General features: G+C 35.9%; 1 protein-coding gene across 7 annotated transcripts in view; it reads left to right on the top strand.

The window, feature by feature from the left end:
* KIAA0825 (KIAA0825 ortholog) overlaps positions 1–25,121 on the top strand; it is a 420,452-nt gene that overhangs the window by 44,056 nt on the left and 351,275 nt on the right. For 4 of the 7 annotated variants that reach the window (XM_059061435.2, XM_067031324.1, XM_067031325.1 and 1 more), the window contains one exon: positions 16,886–17,017. The exons of 2 other annotated variants lie outside the window; for them this stretch is intronic. In XM_059061435.2, coding sequence (XP_058917418.1) covers positions 16,887–17,017 — 131 coding nt within the window. In that variant the 5' untranslated portion in view covers position 16,886. Of the gene's footprint in view, positions 1–10,264; positions 10,371–16,885; positions 17,018–25,121 lie in introns of all 7 variants that reach the window. One more of the 7 variants, XM_067031327.1, reaches the window with a different exon arrangement.

The following is a 25,121-nucleotide window of genomic DNA, read 5'->3' as shown; positions in this document are numbered from 1 at the left end:
TTTTTGAATGAAGTATTATTTAATAGTTACATATAAATAAACTAGGATAGGTTTAGGTAGACCTACACCTTGTTTGTCTACATCCTGGCATGTTCTCATATGTGAGACACCAGTACAGTGAACAGAATTCTCACTTTAACATATGGTTAAATTGGCCAAATCCCATTTATCTTTTCCAGTTCCTTTCCAGAAGTAATATAAGCTAACACATCTTTTGCAAGGAGAGCAGGAAGGGTGCTTGCTGATAAAGTAAATGCACTCTGGCATGAGCAGTTAGATACAGCTAGCTTCTTCAGATCTTAGGGGATGGTGGTGGCAGAACTATTTTATGCTGCTGGCTCTGCTGGCCACTTGATGCACAGCCAGTTGTACCGAGCCCTGTGGTTACTTTGGCCTGTGGATTGCACATTTCCCATCCTTTATTCAGTTTTGCCAGAGTGAATATAATCTGAGCTCTCTATTGCTGCAAGGATTTTATTACATATCATATGATATAAATCTACAACTATTTATTTTACTGTTGGGTAACACATTTTTATTTTGTAATAACCACTTGGTGACAGTGATTTAGAAAAAAAACAAAAGAAAATAACAGTGTACATTTAATAGTTAGTACTAAATTTCATTACACTTGCCGAAAATAATTAATGTGCAACTCACACTATGGGGGCTATAATGATATCACAGAACACATGAAAACAAGAAGACATAGAGGGATTTCCCTGGTGGTCCCGCGGTTAAACTCTTGTGTTCCCAGCACAGGGGGCCCGGGTTCAATCCCTGGTCAGGGAACTAGATCCCACGTGCTGCGGCTAAAGACCCCGCATGCTGCAAGGAAGATCCCGTGTGCCCAAATTAAGACCTGGTGCAGCCAAATAAACAAACAAATAAATAAATAAATAAAAATACTAAAGAAAAAAAAAGAAGACATAGAAGCATCAACGTCTATTGCATAGTCTTAAGACCATGCCTGAAAATGCAACATTTTAATACTTAGCTGCAGAAGGTACATTTGTGTACCACTTTATGAAACATGACTTTTCAATTAGATCAAGTGACTGTACTAAATTAATTTCTCTCATCTTCAGCTTCAGGTTTTCTTGTGCATGTATGAAAGGTGAAACAATAGCTGTTAATGTATTGGCTCTATTAAAAGAACTTTACTAACACTTAAATAATGCCACTTTTACCTCAATATCATTGGATATTTCTAGTAAAAAAATCAATTAATTCCAATAATGGTTCAAGTTTCTTGTCTAATACATGGCATCAAAGTAAAGCATTTAGAAGTTCGTTCTATAAAAGGTGAAACACTTGATATTATTGTGAATACTATCTATTGTAAATTGAATTACAAACTGCAACATACATGATAAAATTGTTTGGTCTTGGTGATATTAAAAATATGTTGGGACTTCCCTGATGGTCCCAACAGAGTGGTTAAGACTCTGTGCTTCCACAGCAGGGGGCCCAGGTTCCATCCCTGGTCAGGGAACTAAGATCCTGTGCAGACCAAAAAAAAAAAAAAAAAAAAGTTGAGGTAGAACATAACATCATACAATTTTTAATATAAATTTAGAACCTATAGAAAGAACTATACTTAGAATATGTTGTGATGCACATATTTGTGCAATTCATAATTGCCTCTAAGAAATCTATAAAATCTACCAATCTAAATAGAAGATATAGTTCTAAAAGAGTACAAATATGTTTATACATACATGAAATAACCAGCCTGGAAAATTTTTAAAAATATTTATTTATTTATTAACTTGACTGTGCCCCATCTTAGTTGTGGCACGTGGGATCTTCGATATTCCTTGTGGCATACAGGATCTTTAGTTGTGGCCTGTCGGATCTAGTTCCCTGACTAGGGATTGAACCTGGGCCCCCTGCATTGGTAGTGTGGAGTCTTAGCCACTGGACCACTAGGGAACTCCCCAGCCTGGAAATGTTTATGGTTAGAGTGATCTGATAAAATAAAAATAACTGAAGCATGGCAGTATACACTTTCTCTCTAACACATATATATGGAATCTAAAAAAAAAATGGTTCTGATCAGGACAGGAATAAAGACATAGATGTGGGATTTTAGAAATTTTTAAGACTTTGAAGAGTAAGTTTATAAATCAATGAAAATATCCTACCATGGTATTAAATACTTTTGTAAAAATGTTCTCTAAATTTTGGTGCAGTTTCTGCAAAATCTACTAGAAATTTTTAGTCAAAGCATTTAACAAGTAGAAGGCAAAAAATTCAGTTTATGTGATGCTTTTAGGGAATTGCAATTATTGAACACAAAGCTTGCAAATAGGAGGACCTTGAAATGTTTCTCCATGAAATCAAATGGGAAACTGAACAAATTAATTTATAAGAACTCAAATGGGGCTTCCCTGGTGGCACAGTGGTTGAGAGTCCGCCTGCCGATGCAGGGGACAGGGGTTCGTGACCTGGTCCGCGAAGATCCCGCTTGCCACGGAGCAGCTGGGCCCGTGAGCCATGGCTGCTGAGCCTGCGTGTCCAGAGCCTGTGCTCTGCAACGGGAGAGGCCACAACAGTGAGAGGCCTGCGTACCGCAAAAAAAAAAAAAAAAAAAAAAGAACTCGAATGATGTATAAAATTTAATTGTGAAATTACATAATTGTGTTTTGAAGTACCTACGCTTATGGGGAAAATATTTTGATGGAGTTCATATTTTTAATTAAATAAATTTATATTATGGTTCAGAATGAAGTTAACCTGGAAAAGCCTACAAGTTTGCAGTACCTAAATTTAGCAAAACATAAAAATAGAACTACCATATGACCCAGCAATCCCACTACTGGGCATATATCCTGAGAAAACCATAATTCAAAAAGAGTCATGTACCACACTATTTACAATAGCTGGGACATGGAAGCAACATAAGTGTCCATCATCGGATGAATGGATAAAGAAGATGTGGCACATATATATAATGGAATATTACTCAGCCATAAAAAGAAATGAAATTGAGTTATTTGTAGTGAGGTGGATGAACCTACAGACTGTCATACAGAGTGAAGTAAGTCAGAAAGAGAAAAACAAATACTGTATGCTAACACATATATATGGAATTTTAAAAAAATGGTTCTGATGGACCTAAGGGCAGGACAGGAATAAAGACACTGATGTAGAGAATGGACTTGAGGACATGGGGAGGGGGAAGGGTAAGCTGGGATGAAGTGAGAGAGTAACATTGACATATACACTACCAAATGTAAAATAAATAGCTAGTGGGAAACAGCTGCATAGCACAGGGAGATCAGCTCGGTGCTTTGTGACCACCTAGAGGGGTGGGATAAGGAGGGTGGGAGGGAGACGCAAGAGGAAGTGGATATGGGGATATATGTATGCATATAGCTGATTCACTTTGTTATACAGCAGAAACTAACACACCATTGTAAAGCAATTATACTCCAATAAAGATGTTAAATAAATAAATTTAGCAAAACATTGAAAATAAGCATATATATTTATTTGATAAATTTGTCTTATGTTATTAGTCCAAAAAGGTACTTTGCATAGATGCACAAAAATAGAAACTGTAAAAATATTTTGGCTAGAGTATTTATGTATTTCATTATTAAAAATTAAAATTGGTGATATTTTCCACTAGTGAATTTGCTCTGAACTTAATAAATTTACCAGGTAGACTTGCACCTGAGAAAAAGTATACAGAAGAGTCACTTGAAGGTGTCAACACCTTAAAATTTACTAACCGTAAATTGTATCTTGGAAAATTATAAAAATAATACAATTGTATTTTTAAAAATACATTCTTCAGAAAAATAACTGTGAGAGGCAGACACAACTAAGAAATTGATTAAAGTATATGAAATGTACCAAGAATCATCTGTTTTTATATTTTTAATGTTAAAACAATATAAAGATTTTTTTTACTTCAATGGGCATAGATAGAGGAATTTTTTGAAAGAACGTTATTTTGAATATAAGTATTACTTAGGTCCACAAATATTATAAAGCTACTTACTTGATTTGTAACTATCCATCTCAAAATATTACATAATTTAAATTATCTTCAGTACCCTTTTTATTCAAAAAAAAAAGGTCCTAGTTTGGATGAATGAATTCTATAATCCTTTGATGTATATATGCTTCATCCCCTCCTTCCCAAATCCCATTCCCCCTTTTCCAAATGATTGCTTTATTGTAATTCTTACACTTCAAATTCATTATTTCCAAAATGAACACTCCCTTTCCCCCTACAAATTAAAAGTTAACTCTTTCCTCTGATTTTTCTCTTTCGTCTGAGAGTATGTCTTTTCTACCAGTCACTTAGAATTAAAATCTTGCTATGAACACTGATTCCTCTCTCACCTTTACAAAGATCATTCTGGTGGTAGGATAGAGAATGAATTAGGAGATAATGCAAAAAATAGGGAAACACTTTAGCAAACTGCTGTACTAATCCAGCAGTTTGGATTTTGGATGAACACAGAAGCAATATGAAAACAGGGTTGGATATGACAAATATGAAAGCAAACTAACCATCTGGCTGTGGGACTGGTGAGAGAACATTAGAACATGGGGGATGACTCCCACATTTCTGACATGAGTGCCTAGGTTGATAGTGGTGCTGTTAACTATCAGAGGGACCTCAAGAAAATGAAGACCTTTTAGAGGGAAGATAATAAAATTGTTTGGGGCATATTGAGTTTGGGTGCCTGTGGGACATCCACAGGAGTTATCCAGTGTGGAGTTGGACAGTTAGAACAGGAGCTCCAAACCCAAGTTGTAGCAGAAGACATGGATACGGATGAAATTGTTCGGTCAGAGGACGACAGGAAAGAGACAGAAAAAGGGACTGGTAAAGGAAACTGAGCTGTGGTGTCCAGGACAGATTTAGGGAGAAACAGTGCCCTAATAGCACTTCCTTTGGGGAAGGAAGTGCCTGGGACCAGTGTGGAGTGTGGCAGGTTGGATGGAAGACTGACATTTGGCAATTTTGAGGTTCTATAACTATAGGAAGAATTCAGGCCTAGCTTAGAAGATGTTCCCAGAAATATCTTACCATTTGAAACATTTAGATTTAAGTTTAATAAATTAAGCTTCAAAGATATAATAGTTTATGTATAGTTTTGCAGGTAACATTTATTCTACTACTCCTCTACAAACTTATTATTCATTTTTACTCTGACTTTTTTCAAAGTTTCACATTGTGTGTACAAGGGCATGTTGATTAGTATAGAGTGGACTTCCTAATATCTTGTCAAGAATGTCAGTTTTATTATAATTTCACACAAAGAACTATTCTAGAAATTTGACTTTGAAGTTGAGTCAATCCAAAACAATTTTTAAAATCTCTTTATTTTTCATTCTTAGGATTGTTTATCAATGGTATCTATGTATAAAATTTTAATGTTTCACATTTTATTTTTACTTATTAGTTCTTTCAAAGAATGTGTTCTGTATCTTTAGACTTTATTTAGTAATTAAAGCACCTAATTTAAGTATTCTTTCTATAATCCATGCCTCCACATTGCCTCTTATATGTTCATTTTGGTCCCTCAGCTTTGGTATATGATTCATCTTTTAGTAGAAAAATACTGGGTTCTTTCATCACAATTACAGTCATTGGTCTGATAAGCCTATAAGTCAATCTACACAAAACAAGAAGCTCATATCAAACTCCTGGCAGGTTTAGTTAAAATTAAAATGCACGCTCAACTGTAGAGATTGTCAAGTGTGGAAATAATATTTGTCCAGCTGGACAGCTTTCTTTTGTAGTTGCTAAATGAAAGTTGAGATTCTGTCTGCTCCTTGAAAGCTTCTGTGTCATGAAGGTAATTTGGACTGTTTGTGGTTTGACAGGGATTATTAAAATCAGATGAAGTGAAGGGAAGCAAGTGTGAGAAAGCAAAATTGACACTGACACTCTCTATTATTTGCAGCTTGGATCATGATGACTATGTTGATATGATAGATTCACTGTTGAGATATGTTAAGCAGCAAATAAAGTAAAAAGCAAGAATAGTGATGGATTTTCAGATTTAACATGAAGAAATCCAATATTTACTTTCACTGATTGCTTTTTAAATAGGTTTTCAGGTCATTTCATATGAATTTATTTATAACCAACAACAAATTATCCCTCTATTGAACTATAGAATTAAAAAGTATACTGCAAGGCAGGATAACAGAAAAATAAATATTAAAGAAATAGATCACATGATTAAAATAATAGAATTTTAAAACTAGAAGGGTCCTTAAAGATTGCTTTTATCTGATTTCCTTTTTTGGTAGCTGGAAACTAGAAAGAGTTTTAAGGTATCATATTTAAATGTTATTTGATAGCATAAATAAATGTAAAATCCAATTTTTCACCATAAATATATTTTCTTACCTTTTCACAGTTATTATAGTATATTATAGTTATATGTTTTCTATAAATAGTATTATCTACTTTAATGAAGTAAATGCCTTCCATAAACATGATTTTCTACTGAAAGCATTCTTAGTAGAAGGAGTTATAGCAAAAGGCTATTTCAAGATGTCAATCAAGGACAGTTATAGTAGAAAAATATAAATAAATATGACGAATACATATATATAAAACTAGGTGAAGAAACTGGAGTTATCCTATGCATTGTGGAAAACCTTCAGTGGTATTTAGGCAGGGTAATGAAATGATCTGAATTGGTTTGTAACATGAGAAGTCTAATGCCAGTGTGCAAGGTGGATATCATCCAGGTTTCCTACAATTCAGTTCAACAGTTCTAATACTAACTACCTCGAGTTAGCACAGTCATTGTTGTCCTACAAGACTGCCCCCACTTCAGACGTGAGCACGTGAGGTCTCCAGGGATACCCGCTTCTGCCTGGCTGACTACAAATGCAGCAGCTCCCACAGGTTCAGTAATTCATTTGAATGACTCACAGAATCCAGGAAAGTGCCATACTTCTGATTACAGTTTTATTAAAAAGGATACAACTCAGGAACAGCCAAATGGAAGAGACACATAGGACGAAGTAAGGAAGGGGGTAGGAGTGGCAAAAACCAAATATGTATTTATTATACCACAAATATGTATTTATGTATCTTGGAGACAAGACAGTGTGCCAGATTTGGGGCGCTGGTGCAGAAAGAAGTCAAATTTGAGAGCAGTGGTGACCATTTAAAATATTAGGAAGAGAAAGGGTCAAAGAATTTGATGACCATTTAAAACAGGGGTCAGGGCTTCCCTGGTGGCGCAGTGGTTGAGAATCCGCCTGCCGATGCAGGAGACACGGGTTCGTGCCCTGGTCCGGGAAGATCCCACATGCCGCGGAGCGGCTGGGCCCGTGAGCCATGGCCGCTGAGCCTGCGCGTCCGCAGCCTGTGCTCTGCAATGGGAGAGGCCACAACAGTGAGAGGCCCGCATACCGCAAAAAAAAATAAAATAAAATAAAATAAAACAGGGGTCAGCAAACTTTTTCTGTTAAAGGCCAGATAGTAAATATTTTAGGATTTGTGGACAGCATATGGCCACTGTAGTATATTCTTTATTGTTTGTTTTTAAAATTTTTACAACATGTTAGAAATGTAAAAGCTATCCTTAGCTTGTAGGCCATAGAAAAAACAGACTGTGCCATAGTTTGCTGACTCCTGATTTAAAATACTAGGCATGGGAGAGGGAGATTAGGTAGATGGTGACCCTGTGACATAGGAAGAAAAGTTATTTTAAGAAAAAGATTTTTTTTTTTTCCTTAAGATTATTTATATTTTTGGCTGCGTTGGGTCTTCGTTGCTGTGCGTGGGCTTTCTCTAGTTGTGGCGAGCGGGGGCTACTCTTCGTTGTGGTGCACGGGCTTCTGATTGCAGTGGCTTCTCTTGTGGCAGAGCATGGGCTCTAGGTACGTGGGCTTCAATAGCTGTGGCTCGCGGGCTCTAGAGCGCAGGCTCAGTAGTTGTGGCGCATGGGCTTAGTTGCTCCGCGGCATGTGGGAATCTTCGCAGACCAGGGCTCGAACCCGTGTGCCCTGCATTGGCAGGAGGATTCTTAAGGATACATGATGGCTGTAATGTCACCTTTTGCCACCAGGGAAGTCCAAGAAAAAGATTTTGAATTGAATGTTGAGCATGTTGAGTTGAAGGGACCTTTGGATCAGCAAAGTGGAATTGTCTAGTAAGTGCTTGGAAGTATGTGTGGGGCTTTAGAGAATTAGAAACATAGACCTTGAATTTTCAGCATCAAGATAATAGATGAAAGAGGTTGTGAAAAGCATGCAGAATAGGAAGAGGACCAGTAACGCCAGCATGAGATGAGATGGGTAGGAAGAGAAGCAAAAGAGAAATTTCCATAGTCTGCTTCCCAACTCAGGCAAGGGAAATAAGGAGATTTGGGAAGACTGAAAAATGAAACTAATAGGAAAAGATTTTTGAGGTCTGAGGAGAAAATCCAATGAATAAAAATAAAACAAAAATTTTTAATTAAAATAAATCTACTACAGTAAAATTACATAAAAGGAAGCAGTTGCTTTGAATGAAAAATGCTCAAGGAAAGTATTTAAAATGAGAAGCAGGTTTAGAAAGAACTCTGTGGTGAATATCAGTGTTCAATGGCAGAGAGAGAGGAGCCAATCAAGATGTTTATTAGTTTAATAAAAACTACTCTTGGTCAATTTAAACAAACAGACAAAGTGGCTGTTGGGTGGTTGAGCAGGGAAAGGATTTGTTTTATGTATCTCACAGAACCAAAAGGAAGCTGTATGAGCAACCAGTCAGTCAGAGGAGGACAGGAACTAGGCAATTACAGGGGCCTCAGCCAAAAAAATCCATGCATCTTTTCTTGGGAGGCTGGAAGTATCGTGATTGGTTTATTACCAGTGATTCCCTGTCCCTGCCTTCATTCCAGATTTCAGAATTTATTTAGTATGCATCTGATCGTTCAGCTTGGCTCAGATTTCTAACCCTGAATCAATTAGTTATGACCAGGAAAGCTGGGTCCTTTAGCATAGAAAATGCGCCACCATTGTACATCTGATACTGTATATCAGATAAAAAAAGAAATGTGAACTGGCCAGCTACCCAAAGTGGGGCCTCCTACCAGGAGCCTCTGAATAAATGATGTGAGAAACTAGAAGAGAACCAGGAAAGTATAATACTTAGGAAAATTGACAAGAGAGAAGACAACTTCAAGGAATGAGTAGCTATCAGTACCAAATAGTGCAGAGATTGAGTATGATGGGAAGTGAAAAATATTTTGTCAGTTTCAGTAAAAGGATGGAGGCTGAAACCAGATTATTCTGGGTTGAGAAGTGAAAGATGAGAACATGAGATTAAGAAATATGGACTGCTATTTTGAGATGCTGGGCTATGAAAAGAAGGGGATCCTAGGGAGGGTTTTGTTGGTTTCTAAAAAGCAAGAAACTTGAACATGTTTATAGTCAACTGAAAGGGATATTGATGTTGTAGGACTAGTTGATGATAACTGATGGAGCAAAGCCCTGAAAGTCATAAAAGGGTATTTCAATAGATAGATTTATTCATCAAATTGATGTTAATTAATAATATTACTAAAATTTAGGAGAATAGTATCACATTAATTTGACTAGCTAATCAATAATATTAACATTTTAGGAGAAATTCTTTAACTCTTGGAACATACTTTAAGAACTGTAACTCCTTTAGAAGCACCCATTTCGATACAAAGTACATACTAAGTTCAAAGCATTCTCGCCTAATTATTAAAAGAGTTCCTTAAAAATATAATTGACATCTCATAAGCTATTATGAGATAATAATAATAATAATAATAATAATAATACAACTACCTTTTAAAAAGTGCTCCATAACTTAAACTTTCTAATGCAATGTACTGTTTTCCAAATTATTAAGGTTTTACTGTACTTGAAAATTCATTAGTAAATCACAGCCCCATGATTTGCAACATTTAGTTCTAATCTCAAAATATATAATAATTTTATGACTTTTTAAATTTATTTTTTGTCTTAAACTGATTTTTTAAAAATTTTATTTATTTTTTTATACAGCAGGTTCTTATTAGTTATCTATTTTATACATATTAGTGTATATATATCAATCCCAGTCTCCCAATTCATCCCACCACCATCCCCCCCACTCCCCCACCCTCCACTTTCCCCCCTTGGTGTCCATACATTTGTTCTCTACATCTGTGTTTTATGACTTTTAAATCATGTGAAATATACAAGTGCCAAGTTATAAAAGAATGCTGAAATTAAATTCATTTTTAATTATCTTGGTTTCACTGTTTTATTAAAGCAAGAGATGATGAAGATTGCATATTGAAGATTATATAGTTATTAAAATGAAAATATTTTCTGGAAAGAAAGGTACACTGAAAAATAAAGAAAGCAATGTCAATTTGGTGAGTAAAGCATATGACAATTAATTCTGTTTGCTTGTCAAGCTGCAATAGTGTATTCCAACTGATCCTGTCAGTTTCTACTTCATACATACGCATATCTAAATTACTAATAGAGGAGTTACAGTGAATTGTTGTATATTTTATCAAAGGGGATTTTAATAGTTGTAGTATGTTAATGCGAATACTTACTGGATGTATATCAATATTATAGCTCATATAATTATAATAATCAGAACTTCCACAATAATTGTAGAAAGCATAGCAGTATAAATTGAATAAAACAAGTTCATTATTTCCTAATATAAGACTTTAATGTATTAGGTATTTGAAATGACTGTCAACAAATGGAGATCCATTTGAGTTGTTTCTCAGTCTTTAGGGGAGGCTAGAACATTAAAATTTCAACTCTCAGTAATTGATGAAAAGAAATTTTTGGCAACTCTGAAATATCACAGGGGAAGATCTAGCCTTAAAAAAAATTTTTTTTGGAAATTATATAGGCTTCATAATGAATGAAATTGATAATGGTTCTAGGGAAAGCTGTTAAATATATATGGCAGTAAACAAGCCAACATATATAAGAGGTAAAATAATAATTTTTTTGTACAACTTTATAACTACATAAAATTGTCAAAATTTAGTAAAAGTTAAATTTTGAATTATATAAAGTTGGCAGGACTTTGTGAATGATATAAGAAGACTACTTTGTGACTAAATATGGATGGAAAAGTAAAAATGAACCAGGCCAGAAGAAAAGGCTGGTCCAGACTTAAGAATGACGACCTGGTCCAAATTTCAATTTCCCTTTTTTTTGTCAAATCAGCAACTCAAACCAAACAAGAAATACAAAGAATAATACAAATAATATAACAGATACCAAGAATAATAGCTCAAGGATACATGATGGCTGTAATGTCACCTTTTTCCTTGTGGAGGCATAATGGCCAAACTCAGTTCGTCTCAGACATCTTTTGTTGAGTAAAGAGTGTGTCAATTCAAAGGAACCCAGAAACATGGGCTGATTGCTATTTAGAATATTTTAGGGAGCTGCAGGTTGGAGAATGGAGCATCAGTACAGGGCATCTACCTATTACCGTAAGAGAATGTCTTCCTGCCTCACGTTTCCTCTTTTCACATAATATTTCTTGCTAAGCTACAGATTCTACTTTAGCTTTTCATGTGGCAGTCCTGGAGAAGGTAAAAGGGAAGAATTAAAAATAGCTCTGAGAGTCCAGGATACAGGAACAATGATGGTATTGACAAACGAAATAGTCCATGGAAAAGTTAATTTGGGGGGTTCAGAAATATGTCCTTCTCCTACCATTTTTATAGAATACAACAAATTTATAGCTAGAAGAAACCTCAGAGCCTAATAAATCTATTCACCTCATTTTATAAATGAGGAACATAAGCTCCATCCCTCTTGACAGATTGAGTGACTCACCCAAAGTCACAGAGGCATTGGCAGACCGGGATCAGGACTCAAATCTTTTGATTCTTGGTTCAATGATATTTAGAGTTAAATGTATTTTATTATAGAGCAACATTTTGAAACGTGTTCAGTTATATGTGGAATGTATAATTATCTTTAATTAATCAGAATACCCCATTTACTGTGCTAATTAACTGTTTATTTTAGGCTAGACAGTGATATTGGATGGTAGGACTTCAGGTGAGCTAGAGGTGGTGGACAGATTAATTCCACAGTCCAGACATAGATATGAAAGGCATTAGACCCTCCGCACTGGAGAAATCACTTGATCCAAATGTTTCCTTTACTAGCTAAATTTCCATGTGGATTTCCTCCCAAGGGTTGGTTTTTCTATCTTTTCACTCCTTTTTAGTCATATTGGTCTTAAGAAGAATGGCACTCGGGACTTTTATTATTGAAGAAACCGAAAAAAGATAAGAACTCTAACCACTGTATGTGTTTAAATAAAGAAGAGTTAGAATAGAAAGGTATCATTTTAAAATATGTTAAGGGACAAGTGAGAGTCCAAAATTACTTTTGTGTGCTTTCTTTTGATCACGTAAGGTATGATTAGTTTTATTGCTTTACTGTAATGTTTTCTGGCAGTGCTTATTATATTTTCATATTTTATTGTAGTCATTGTTCTTAGGAATTTTTAGCTCAACTGTTATAATTTGCATATGGCTGAAATTTGATCTACAGATGTTTGGCTTAGATATAATTCTTCAAACATAACTTGTCTTTAAAAGGCAATAATTAATATTAGATTGGCTGCTAATACTTGTTTGAAATATTAAACACTGTTTTTTAAATCTTATACAAAAAGTGATCAGAAACATTACAGGAGAATGAACATGTAAAAACAGGATTGGGGAATGGAAATTTCAAAAACAAAGTTATTGTATTTTAAAAAGTTATAGTTCCCATCTTTGATTGATCATGGATTAGGATAAGAGACTTCATTCATTATGTCAAATTATTATTGTGTCCCTGATGATGATTTATAGGGACATAAACAGAATATAAAGCTATATCTTGATCCATAGCTTCATAGCCTCTTCCTTTTTCTGCTTAGATTTTTTAAAGGTAATTCTATCTTTTTGAAATACCACTGAAGTATTTCCCAGATTACATTGGTCCTTCAATAATTTCCTTTTCTGTTGTTGAGGTCATAGTTATGTTTCACTTAGAATATAGCAGTGATCTTTCTACTCACTCCCTTTTTTATGGTCCTGTTCTTATTACTGTTCCTTGAGAGGAGAGAATGTTCAATCATTCAGTCTCTCTGCTGCTTCATGATGCCCAGCACAGTGTCAGACACACTGTGGGCCCACAAAGTACATGTTAGGAAATGGAAAGTTTGGTGTCTGTGCTCAGACTCATTCAGTGCGTGCTTTTTTCTCACCACAGTCCTGCAGGGATCACTGCCATCCGAATGGGAAAACTTCTAATTCCAAACTTTAGCGTCACTTACTACAGTCTGTACTCTCCCTCCTTTATTTCTCATGTTGGTCCTGTGTATCCCTATTCACTCAGGTTAATTTTCTCATCTTATTATAGTTTGCCCATCAAGTTTTCTATTATCCTATCACACAGCATCTTAAACTTTACTACCACTGTAAAGGTGACTCTTTTTTTCTCTTGTCCTTCACCACCTTGAAATCTTATCATACATATGGAAGCATCACACATCTATGTCAGTCATATGAAAACTCTGAACCGTCATCATTCTGGTACCCCATCATAGTTACCAAATGGCATTCCTTTATAATGACAGTCTTTGTATGTACTGATTAACTTCTCTACTGAGGTTAAATAGAGAAAATCATGCAACCATGTAGATTGGGAATCCTTCAAAATCATGGTCACCAACCCCATCCGAATGTTTGACCTTTTTCTGTCCATTATTGTTTTACCCCAGAGCTGATTTCAATGAAGGACATAACACTTTAAATATTGCAATGATACAAAACAACAGATTTCCTTTTAACAGCATTTGTAAGCACAAATACCACAAAACAATACAAAAAGCTTAGTGAAATGGTCAGCGGAGAGATATTTAGGAATTATGTAAGGTTTGAATCAGACTTTGAAAGAAATTATAAATACAAATTGGCAAGAGAGAAGTTTTAAGGTTGGAAGATGTTTCAAATGAAGACATATAGAAAGTGTATTGGGTTGGCCAAAAAGTTCGTTCGGGTTTATGGAAAAAACCGAACGAACTTTTTGGCCAACCCAATAAAATAAGAGACCATACACGTCCTGAGAGCAAAGCTAATTTCTTTTTTAACTACTTTTCCTAATTATATATAAAATAAGTACTTATTGCAAAGCATAGGAAAGTGCTAAATATGAAGAAGAAAATAAAAATCAACCATAGTCTATCCAGTCTGTCCAAAGATAACCATTTTAACATTTTGTTTAATATCATTTCTACATTCTACAATGTTTTATATGTAGTAACTGATTCATTTATCAAGAGTCCAGCAACCTCAAGTTTTAAAACCAAACAGGTCTGGGTTCATACCTTACCCCCTAACACTGGGTAGCTATGTAACATGGACATGTTAGTTCATTTTTTAGGCCCAAGTTCCCTCCCCTATACATGAGGATAATAACTGTTTTGTAGAGTTATTATGAAGATTAAGGAAAGGGATGTATATAAATTACCTTATACATTGTAGATATACAACAAATCATATTACTAGTTTGCCATTATATTTAAGCTGACTTCTACACATATTTAGTTTGAATATGTGGAGTCTGAAGTAATGAGGTGTTACAATATTGACAAATTGGGGCAACTCTGAACAGAATATTGATAATATAATTTGTTTTATTACAGAGAAGCTGACTATAAACAAAATATTTACTAAGTTTGAGTTTTCCACCAGAACCCTCAGCCATTCAAATCTTTCCATTATAAAAGTGAAATTTTATTGTCTTGCAACCGTTTTTGAATATCTCATCACCTGAAAAGTTGAACTACCCAAAAAGATTCAAAAATATACAAACACATAAACTGAATTCATTATTAGTAATATTGGGTTCAGAAATGACTGTTCTGATAACAGCTGTAAGTAGGTGAGCTACTGGAAAGATAGGAAGATATAAAACTCATTGGTATATGGAAAAATTGAGGTTTTGTTGTCCTAAAGAAGTATAACTTGTTTTTTTGGTTTTTTTTGGTGGTAACGCGGGCCTCTCACTGTTGTGGCCTCTCCCGTTGCGGAACACAGGCTCTGGACGCGCAGGCTCAGCGGCCATGGCTCACGGGCCCAGCCGCTCCGCGGCATGTGGGATTTTCCCGGAGCGAGGCACGAACCCGCGTCCTCTGCATCAGCAGGCGGACTCTCAACCACTGCGCCACCAGGAAAGCCCTGGAAGTATAACTTCTGATGGACATAGCATTTTCTACCACTTAGCTTATAGTTTTGGCAATTTTGTTTTTTTGCCTGATTTCAAGTTAATATTAATTATGGTATATTATAGGTAAATGTTTGCAAATGAAAAATTAAACCTTTTATTGCAAAATATTTTTAAAAGGAGACTCCAAATGTATGAGGATTTTGATATTTAAAAATGGTACATTGGAACTAACTGAGTTTCAAATGACAAGTCTCGGGCTTCCCTGGTGGCGCAGTGGTTGAGAATCCGCCTGCCGATGCAGGGGACACGGGTTCGTGCCCCAGTCCGGGAAGATCCCACATGCCGCGGAGCGGCTGGGCCCGTGAGCCATGGCCGCTGAGCCTGTGCATCTGGATCCTGTGCTCCGCAACGGGAGAGGCCACAACAGTGAGAGGCCCGCGTACCACAAAAAAAAAAAAAAAAAATTCAAATGACAAGTCTGGTGATACCATGGACTTCTATATTAAAATGTTTTAGTTGAATGTTTTCCTCTTAAAGTAATATCTCTTAGGAAGAATGAAAGCTGTATTCCAAAACAACTTCTTTGAAGTGCCAGATAGAAACTATGAGAAATCTTTAGGTGTTTTATTATATGATATTAAATTACCTACATTTATTAATAATTAAATAATTAAGGATGAGTGAGTCTATTAGTGTTGTAGCTTTTGCAAAACTTTTTAGATAATATTTCAAATATTTTGGGTGTATCCAAACTAAAACCACATTTTCCCAAGCCTTTTTCTTGTTAATATTTAGTCTATGTATATGTGTTATAATTTAACGTTTAAATTTCTCATTCATTTATACCATCAGTCATCAGATTGCTATTTTATGTCAAAAAATAACATATCTCTAAATAAAAAAAAGTTTACACTCTGCCCCAACTCTATCATTTTTAGTCTATCTCATTCCCCTGCTGTATTTGTTCTCATAGCACTTCTCATCATGTAATCTTTTATAAAATATATCTGGTTATGTGTTTTTAAAATCTACCTTCCCCACTAGATCAAAAACACCATGAGGGCAGGGACTTTGACTTGTTGCAGCTATATCCCCAGCTTCTTCAGCAGTGCCTGTTATATATCAAGCAGTCAGTGAATACATATGGAATGAATGATTGAAGTTTTGGTAGTGGGAAAATGCTTATCTCTAGAAGGATTATTGTATTTAAGTTTTAGTTCAGTACTTAGGTTGACAAGGGTAGTAGAAGAACGCAAGGGAAATTTTACCTTCTTCACATATAAAACAGGACTAGGGGATGAGACTAAAAAATTCTGAGGTTCCAATGACTAGGTCAATATGTTGACAAGAGTGGAGGGAAGTTGCTGAATTCTTGAAGCAACCACCCTTGTTCACAGGGGTCCCTGAGGCTTCGAGATTTCTTTATGGTGAGAAGCAGCAGGGTGCTTAGGTACTCTGACTATTTTCAGCTTTCAAACCATAGAGAAGTGTGAAAATTAGGTCACACCTCATGAAATTTAAATAATAAAACAATCTATCTAGATACCCTACTTCTTCTACTGCTGTATTTTGCCTGTTAATGGGCATTATTATTTTGGAGTTAATATCACAACTTGAGGTGGGTTTTTTTCCTTTCATTTTGGGGAAACTGACATTTTTTATTCTTATTCCTCAGGATGGATTGGGAAGATGAATATTCCCATAATTCTTTTGACCTACATTGTTTGTTAAATTCATTTCCTGGAGACTTGGAGTTTAAGCAGATCTTCAATGACATTGATGAAAAGATAGAACAAAATGCCGTAAGGTAAATATTGCTAATTTTAAAACAAGTTGGTTTCATGTTTCATTTACACGAACTTTTATCTAGTCTAATTTTAGTGTTTCCTGCTCTTAAGAAAATTTTAGGTTTTAATTATCATTAACTTTCCTGAAAACACATTAATTAGACCCTCCCCTCTAGAATATAACATGATTTTCCTTATCTGATTACTACTTTAAATAAGGCTAAAAAATATAGGCATTGCCTTCAAATAGATAAAGTTTGTTGAATTACTCTTGTTGGGAGGAGGAAGTTTTCCTCTACCCTTCTAGGTTCTTTTGAGTAGTCTAAGAATTAAATTGAGACAGATGAACAGGAGAAAATCAAACAAAAGTGTAATAACATGTATACATGGGAGAGAACCAGAAAAACTGAGTAGCTGGCCAAAATGGGCAAAATCCTCACCTTAAATACCATTTTCAGCTAAAGGCAAAAGAGGATGTTGAGGATGGGTAGAGTGTCTTGGGAAGTTACCAGGAAAAGCACAGTAAACAAGGGTAAGGTTGTTGTGCGGATTTAAGTCAGTACCTTCTTCACTGCTAAGAGTTTCTAGAGATCCTCTGCCCGGTACAGTGAGGGAGACACCCTTACAAATGGAGATTTTCCTTGTAAATGGGAATGTTTCTAAGAAAAGGGTAGCTCAGTGCTTGGTTTTCAGAGTGTTTACCATGTGTGTGTTTCTTAGAAAACAACCAGCTTAAAATAATTTAATATGCCAAAGAGACATATTTTAGGGTGGCAAATTCTGCTCCCCTAAACTGTTCATGATTTCTTAGTTTGCCAGTATTGATGGCCTGCATTTTCACTAATAGGTTTAGAGTTAAATATTCTTATTTGATGGATAAGCACAGAAATTCAAATTTTGGAATTAAGGTATTAAAATAAAATTGTAGTATAAGGTCATGGATTGCTTGAATTGCTGAAAGCAGAACATTAAATTATTTTTATGTAATGTTTGTCATTTTAAGTCTCCTCACTTACTTAGGAGGCTAGGGAGTCCACCTATGCAAGGTTAGTCTTTATCACCTACTCCAACATTAGTGTTTCTAAACACTGGGGGAAGCAGGGACAGTTAAGCAGATTTCCATTAATACATATTCTCTGATAGAAAGGACTTTGTCTTCATATGCATTTGGACCCTAGAGTCAGTTCACTTATTTCAATCCTTTTGGTCAAAGATTCTAATAATTCATCTCATGTTGAAACCGTGTAACTCAGATTGGGACTTGAACCCATGGGCCGGGACTTGAACCCAGCCTAAACCCAAATTGGGGCTTGAACCCACGGTGTTTTAATTAGAGTCACTCACCTCGTGTCTGGACTTACTGAGGCTCAGGTTCTTTGTGTCTCAGCGCAGAAGGAATTCAGCAAGAGGCAAAGTGATAGGCAACGAGTAGATTTATTAATATAGGAAGCTTGTGAGAGATGCAAGCAGACAGGTGAGGGAGCTCTGCCCCAAGGATTAAGCAGGCTACATTTTTATAATCAAAGGAAAGTGGGACGGGGGGAAAGACCACCTTCTTCCTCATTCTTCCTCATCAGGCTTACATCACCACCTCCTCCTTATTGGGCAGGAGAATATTTGACCCATGAGGTCAAACTAGGACTGTCATGGCACTTATTCAAATCAGCCAAAGGGTGGTAACATATACTAAAATATGTTGAATCATCTCAGGTTTCCATGTAATGATGGTCTCCTACTTTGGAATGTCACCTTTCCTTTAAATTCCTATCCTTGGTCCTAAGGATCATTATCTTGTTGAACTCAACCAGCATAATGCAGGCCTCATTTTTTCTCTTTCACTTAATGACCTGGAGTGTATCTCGTGCTTTTATTTATGACTTTATAGTTAAGCAAGCCTGCTTCGTTCCACAACATTCCAATAGATTTCTTGAGCGACTGTTAACTTACAGTGATCTCCCAAAGTTCCCTAGGTTTCCCTCTCTATCTATAATCCCCTATTGGGACTTCTACAACTACCTGTGTAACTATCCTACTCTGTCCCTATCAATGTGGGTTACAAATATGCTCACCACAGTAAAAATTTCTATTATTGAATGACATATAGTATCTCCTTTTTGAAAATTTAAAATATAGTTATATTGGATTGTCAAAGGAACTGAACCAAGCAAGTGAAATTTTCATGCTATTTTTTTCTCATGTTTAATATGAGAATACAGTTAATTTTTCATCACAACAATGGGCGTAAATAACTTAAATTCAAAAGACAACCTATACTCCAATAAAAATTTTAAAAAACAGAAAACAAACAAAAAACCAAAAGGTAGCATATTGTTGCAGAATTATAATTAACAACAAAATCTTCTCCCATCCCAGAAATCCTCTCCACAAAGGTAAAAGAGAAAGAAAACACTTCTGTTATTCAATAGGCATTAAACCAAACTGTAATAAGCATCCCAGGCGATCTGCTAAGAGATTGCAAAGACAGAAAGGAACCACACACAGCCCTTTATATAGTCTAGTAGGTACACGCATTACATACATGTTTTCAAGATCGACAATAACTTATAGGAAAAAATGGGGCGCGAGAGGATGGTCATGTCCCAGGTCTCAGGTGAGTCCCAAGTCCCTGCGACAGGCCGTCAAGTGAGGATCCTTGGCTTCACACAGGAAAGAATTCAAGAGTTAGCCATAGCAAAGTGAAAGCAGGTTTATTTAGAGAGATACACACTCCATAGACAGAGTGTGGGCCCTCTCAGGAGGCGAGAGCAGCCCCCAAATATGGGGTGGTTAGTTTATATGTGCTGGGTAGTTTCATAGGCTAATGAGTGGGAGGATTATTACAGGTATTTTGGGGAAGGGGTGGATATTTCCAGGAATTGGGCCACCGCCCACTTTTTGGCCTTTTATGGTTGGCTTCAGAACTGTTATGACGCCTGTGGGTGTATCATTTAGTGTATGCTAATGTATTAAAATGAGTGTATAGTGAGGCTCAAGGACTACTAGAAGTCGAATCTTCTGCCATCTTGTGCCCTAGTAGGTTCTCACTGGTTTTTGTGGTATCCTGTTTTTCTTAATGTTTGTATCATTCTTTTAGTGGTTGTGCCCTGCACTCTTCCTTCCTGTCTCATAACTAGCCTTCAAATAGAGGGTTTGACAGCCCATTTTTCCACACATGGTTCATCCTAACTTTACCATGATTAAAGAACACCTGTGTTAGGTAGTTGGCTTCATCTTGAGGAGAAGCAAACTTCTTATATCTTTATGACAAGAAGTAGTGTTGCAAATTGGATCAAGGAACCCACTGAAGTTAGGCTCCTACTCTTCACAGGAACAGGGATATAGGGGGCCTATCTCCTTTGGTGTTTGTATTTTGAAAAGATGATTCCCAGGTTCTTGAGAAAGACAGTCCTGGCTGAGAAAGCTGACAAAAGGTCTATCTTGTCTTCCAAGGGATACATTTTAAAGAGATGAAAAAGTCCTTACATTTGCAAGTTTCTGAGGTAAATACTTTAAGAAATAGGAAACGAGGGAAACCTTTTTCCTTATTTTCAACAGGAAGAATTAAGCCTCTTATTTTTAATTTGTATCTGCCCTTAATTTATATGTCTGTGTGTGTGTGTGTGTGTGTGTGTCTTTTTTAAAAATAACATATATATGAGACTTAGCCACACTATAGAGTGTATATTATAATTTATATTGTATATGTAAATATAAAATGACTATATTAAACTTCAGAGTAATTATGTATTTATTTAATTTATATATATTATATATTTATATGTTTCATGAAACAGTTTCTAACCCAAAGGAACTTATAAATGAAAAGTGTTAGCTTGAATAGATTAACAAGTCACTTATCTATATTCTAAAAATGGTTATTATTTTTTTCACTGACACTAAAAAATTTTTTTTAATTGAAGTATAGTTGATTTACAATGTTGTGTTAGTTTCAGATGTACAGCAAAGTGATTCAGTTATACATATATATAGAGAGGTGGTTATATAAAAACAAATTTTAAATATTTTCTAAAAAGTAACCTGCTTTGTTCATAATGGCCTTGAGGCACCATCAAAACAAGTCACTGAGGGACTTCCCTGGCAGTCCAGTGGTTAAGACTCTGTGCTTCCACTGCAGGAGGGATGGGTTCAATCCCTGGTCCGGGAACTAAGATCCCACATGCTGCAGGTCACGGCCAAAAAAAAAAAAAAGATAAAACAAACAAACAAGTCACTGAGCTCTGATGCTTTTGTTATAGACTGCTTTATTTTTATTTGCTAAACCATCTACAGTTAATTTCCTGTCCTACCTGGTCAATAAGAAATCATATTGAGAAATAAAACAATGATTAAAATACTGTACTTTGCATTCATAAATTGTTATTTAGGTCAAAATTCACATGTTGGTATTAAAAAGAAAATATGACATGGAATATAAGGATATAATTTTTAAATTAAAAATATTTTATTGCCCATATATTAAAACAAACCTAGAGCAAAACCACCTCAAGTGACCATTGATCTTCACAGGGGATAAAATAAGGGAGAGCTGTATGTGCTGTATGCTACATTTAGAATCAAGTCTATTTTTCACCAAATTCAATTATGTTTTTATTATACTCTAGAGAATAAACATAACAGTATAGGGTGTATATATTTTTTAAAATAAAATACTGAATAATAACCATGTTTCAGAAGAGTGTAAATCATTTCTGCTCTCATTTATTGCCTTCTAACGGAATGGCTTTTAGAAAATTGTACGTCATGGCGAATCAGTTATGCCACACTTACATTGCAGTAGTTGAATTACCCTTGGCATTTTTGTATTCTAACAGTTCTATTTATCTCTCAATGGTGTACATTGAATAAGTAATGAACATCTGTATGATATGGCTTTTCCCAATACTTTTAAAGAAAAAAAAACATTAGTAATTCATTTTAAAATATGGTATTTTTCCTTACCCTTGAATTTTTAAAGTTGTATTTCTAGCAATGACCCTGAATTCTAAGTGTGAATTCCTTCCCTCTTCTTAATATCATCAGATTTTATGAGCCACAGGGTCTTTTGCTTCCCAAAGCAGTGATTCACCAGAATGGACTAGAGTGCCCAGAGGTCACTGAACCTTCACCTGCCCTTCAAGAGAGGCTGTCATTCTCTCAGACCATGTTCACTTTTACATCCTCATTTCCATTTAAGTCAGAGCTAGGTGACTCTTAGGTCTGACAGTGGAAATCAGTGATGGTGAATCATTTAATTTTAACACATATCAACATTGGTAGCAGGAGGGTAAATAACCTGCCAAAGAGGAATACTATGAATGTTGTATCCACAGACTCACTTCAGTAACTAAAAACCACATGTAGCACTGAAATCTTTTTTGAGCTGAATGGAACTTATTATTAGTTTAACACAGTATTGAGGTCCAGAAGTTCTCTTGGGCTTACAATATGACATGAATGACTTTTCTCCTCTTAATGTTCAGTTGGATAGCTATAATTGCATCATTAAGAGTTTCTTTTGCCTGTCTGTTTCTTAATTATAGACAATCTTTGTGTGTACCCCAGGATGTTAGTTTTGCTGGCAGAATTTCTACTTTTTTTTTTTTTTTTTTTTAATCTAAAGAAAGAACAAGAAGTGCTACCATGGATCATATTGTTTGTCTTGATCCAGGAGAGGTGGTGTCCGGGTGGTAGGGAAGGCATTAACTTTATATTGTGACAGAATATTGGATACATGGTTTCTATAACTTTAACCATGCTCTCTGTTTCAAGGTGGCATATTGGACCACTTCCTCCCCATCATTTTCTGTCACCATTAGCTCCATTCAAATAATGTATGGTGCTCCAACTTCTTTCTCCAGAGTTCTGTATTGTGTGCCTTCGATGCTTTCATTAGACCTCTGCTTTAGGAGGCTGAGATAAGTAGCATAAAATGCGGGATCAGTAGTCCACTAGATGATTGTTAAGAGATTCTTTCAGGTAATGGAAACATTTTAAGTGCTTGACAGGTTTTAAAAGTATAACTTCTATTTTTATGTGTGTTAGCTTTATCTACTTTTGGCCAAATAGGCATAAGACAATAAAGAATTATTGCTTGGGATATTCCTAAGGAATATTATTGTAATTACCTTTTCATGGGAAATAAGGAAAGGGAAGTAAGTGTCTTCCTATTTATAAACTGTTTTAATAACAAAAGTATGAATAATATTGTATTAAGAATCTAGACCTGATGAGGAGATTGAGCCAGCAATAGTCAGGCCACTACTCCCCATTGAGGGTCAGAGTTAATGGTCCAGGGGGAAGTAAGCCCCCCACCCCTGAGATACCAACCAGAGGTGCCAGGTAAAGACAGCCCAGCTGTGAGGTCAAGAACAGGGGAGGAAACACTAAAAGGGGACTGAGCCCTGGTAAGGAGATGTGACTGCTGTGGCTGGCTCATCTTTCCTGTAGATGATTGATGTCTCGAGATCTAACCCAACCCTGACAGCTTTCCCTGGAAAAGAGTCTTGTCAAGGATTTAACAGAGTCAACACCTTGTCTTAAAAGGGTCACTAACACCATAGCATTTGCTAATCACAATCTTTATTCTAGAATCATGACTAAGAATACCTTTTTATGGAACTTGGGATGGAGCTGAGTTGGGGGCCTGCAAAATGGTATTCTTATTTCCTTTATTTCTGCTTTAAAGACCAGCTGTTCTTCATTATATTCTCATTACCTAAAACAGCCCTTGCAGAAAGTAGGCTACAGGATGATCAATAAATGTGTTTGTTAGACATCTATTGTGTTTGCCTTAGCTTCAGCTAGTGTGAAGTTAGATGAGTAGAATGTGATAGTTTTCTTTTCCATTAAGTATTTTACATTATAAAAGTAATACATACTCAGGAAAAATTTCGGACAGTAGAGAAAGGCAGATATAAGGAAAAGTTGAGTATGGAAGTGCAGAGATAAGGCAAAGTTTTCTTACTCTTTTGACTCTCCTAGCCTTGGTCTTCAGAGGTACCCTATATTAGTGAATTACTGTATAACTATCCAGAAATGTTCTCTACATATAGATATGTACACCCAAGAATATATTCCCCTATTTACACTAATGGGAATTTGTGTATATGCTGCAATTAGATTTTTTTAACTTAATGTATTTTTAAAATCTCTCCATAGAACAAGCCAATTCCCTCTTGATGAGCATTTATGTTATTTGCAGTCTTTCTGCTATTACTGCACACACACATGCATATGTGTGTCCTTCCTTCCTTAGGAAAGTTTATGTGATGGTTTTTTAGAAGTTGTACAATTAGCTGTTATAAAATTATTCCACAGAAGTGCTGCAGCTGTATTCTCTCGTATCGGCAGTATATGAAACTGTATGCTGTGTGTCCTGCCTCTTCACAATGTGACCATATGTACTATTAAAACCCTCAGTTTCTAACTTGCAGTCAAATCTGTTGTCTGGCTTAGTGATTGAATTTATCGGGGCAGTGGAGATAAAGATGTAAATCAAATGTGTTCCCAGATCTCTTCTGATTTTCATTATTATGTATGTTCTCCCTCTCTCTTCTTTTTTCTATCTCTTTCTCAGGAAGAGAATCCAGGGAATCATCACAGACTAAATGCTGGTGCAGATTCCCTGCATTTCTCCTGATTTCAACTTGTGTGGTTTCATTGGGATAAGCCACATTCTGACTTTAGTAACTGTACTGAATATGGAAGCTAGGCAAGCCTCCATAGATAAAAAAGAAAGCATATTAACTTACTCTTGCTTGTCATGTCCTAATACCCTTGTAGAAAATTTCTGGGACATGTTCTTTATGTTGTTAACAAAGCCCTGTGCCACTTCCATGGAGCTCCCATCATCACTGTAGTCTAGGGAAAGGGATCCGAAGTCAGATGTAAATTTAAGAATGAAAACTGTGCCATGGGATATGATGCCAGGCTCACTACAGTACTGCCAGGACTACCCGTCATTGACTGGAAGTTGGGGAGTATTTCACAATTGGTTGACTCTTTGGGGACTGCTTCAGATTTCTTAGATTGGCACAGCCCTACACAGGGTCGGAACTATCCTAAAGCAATCTGGACCATTCTAGAGCCTCTGTAAACTTTTGTGGTAAGGATTGGTGATATAAA

The sequence above is a fragment of the Kogia breviceps genome, chromosome 4 (assembly GCF_026419965.1).
Source record: "Kogia breviceps isolate mKogBre1 chromosome 4, mKogBre1 haplotype 1, whole genome shotgun sequence".
NCBI classification, from domain to species: domain Eukaryota; kingdom Metazoa; phylum Chordata; class Mammalia; order Artiodactyla; family Physeteridae; genus Kogia; species Kogia breviceps.
Note: the sequence above shows the minus strand (reverse complement) of the source record. Positions and strands in the feature narration are given on the sequence as shown.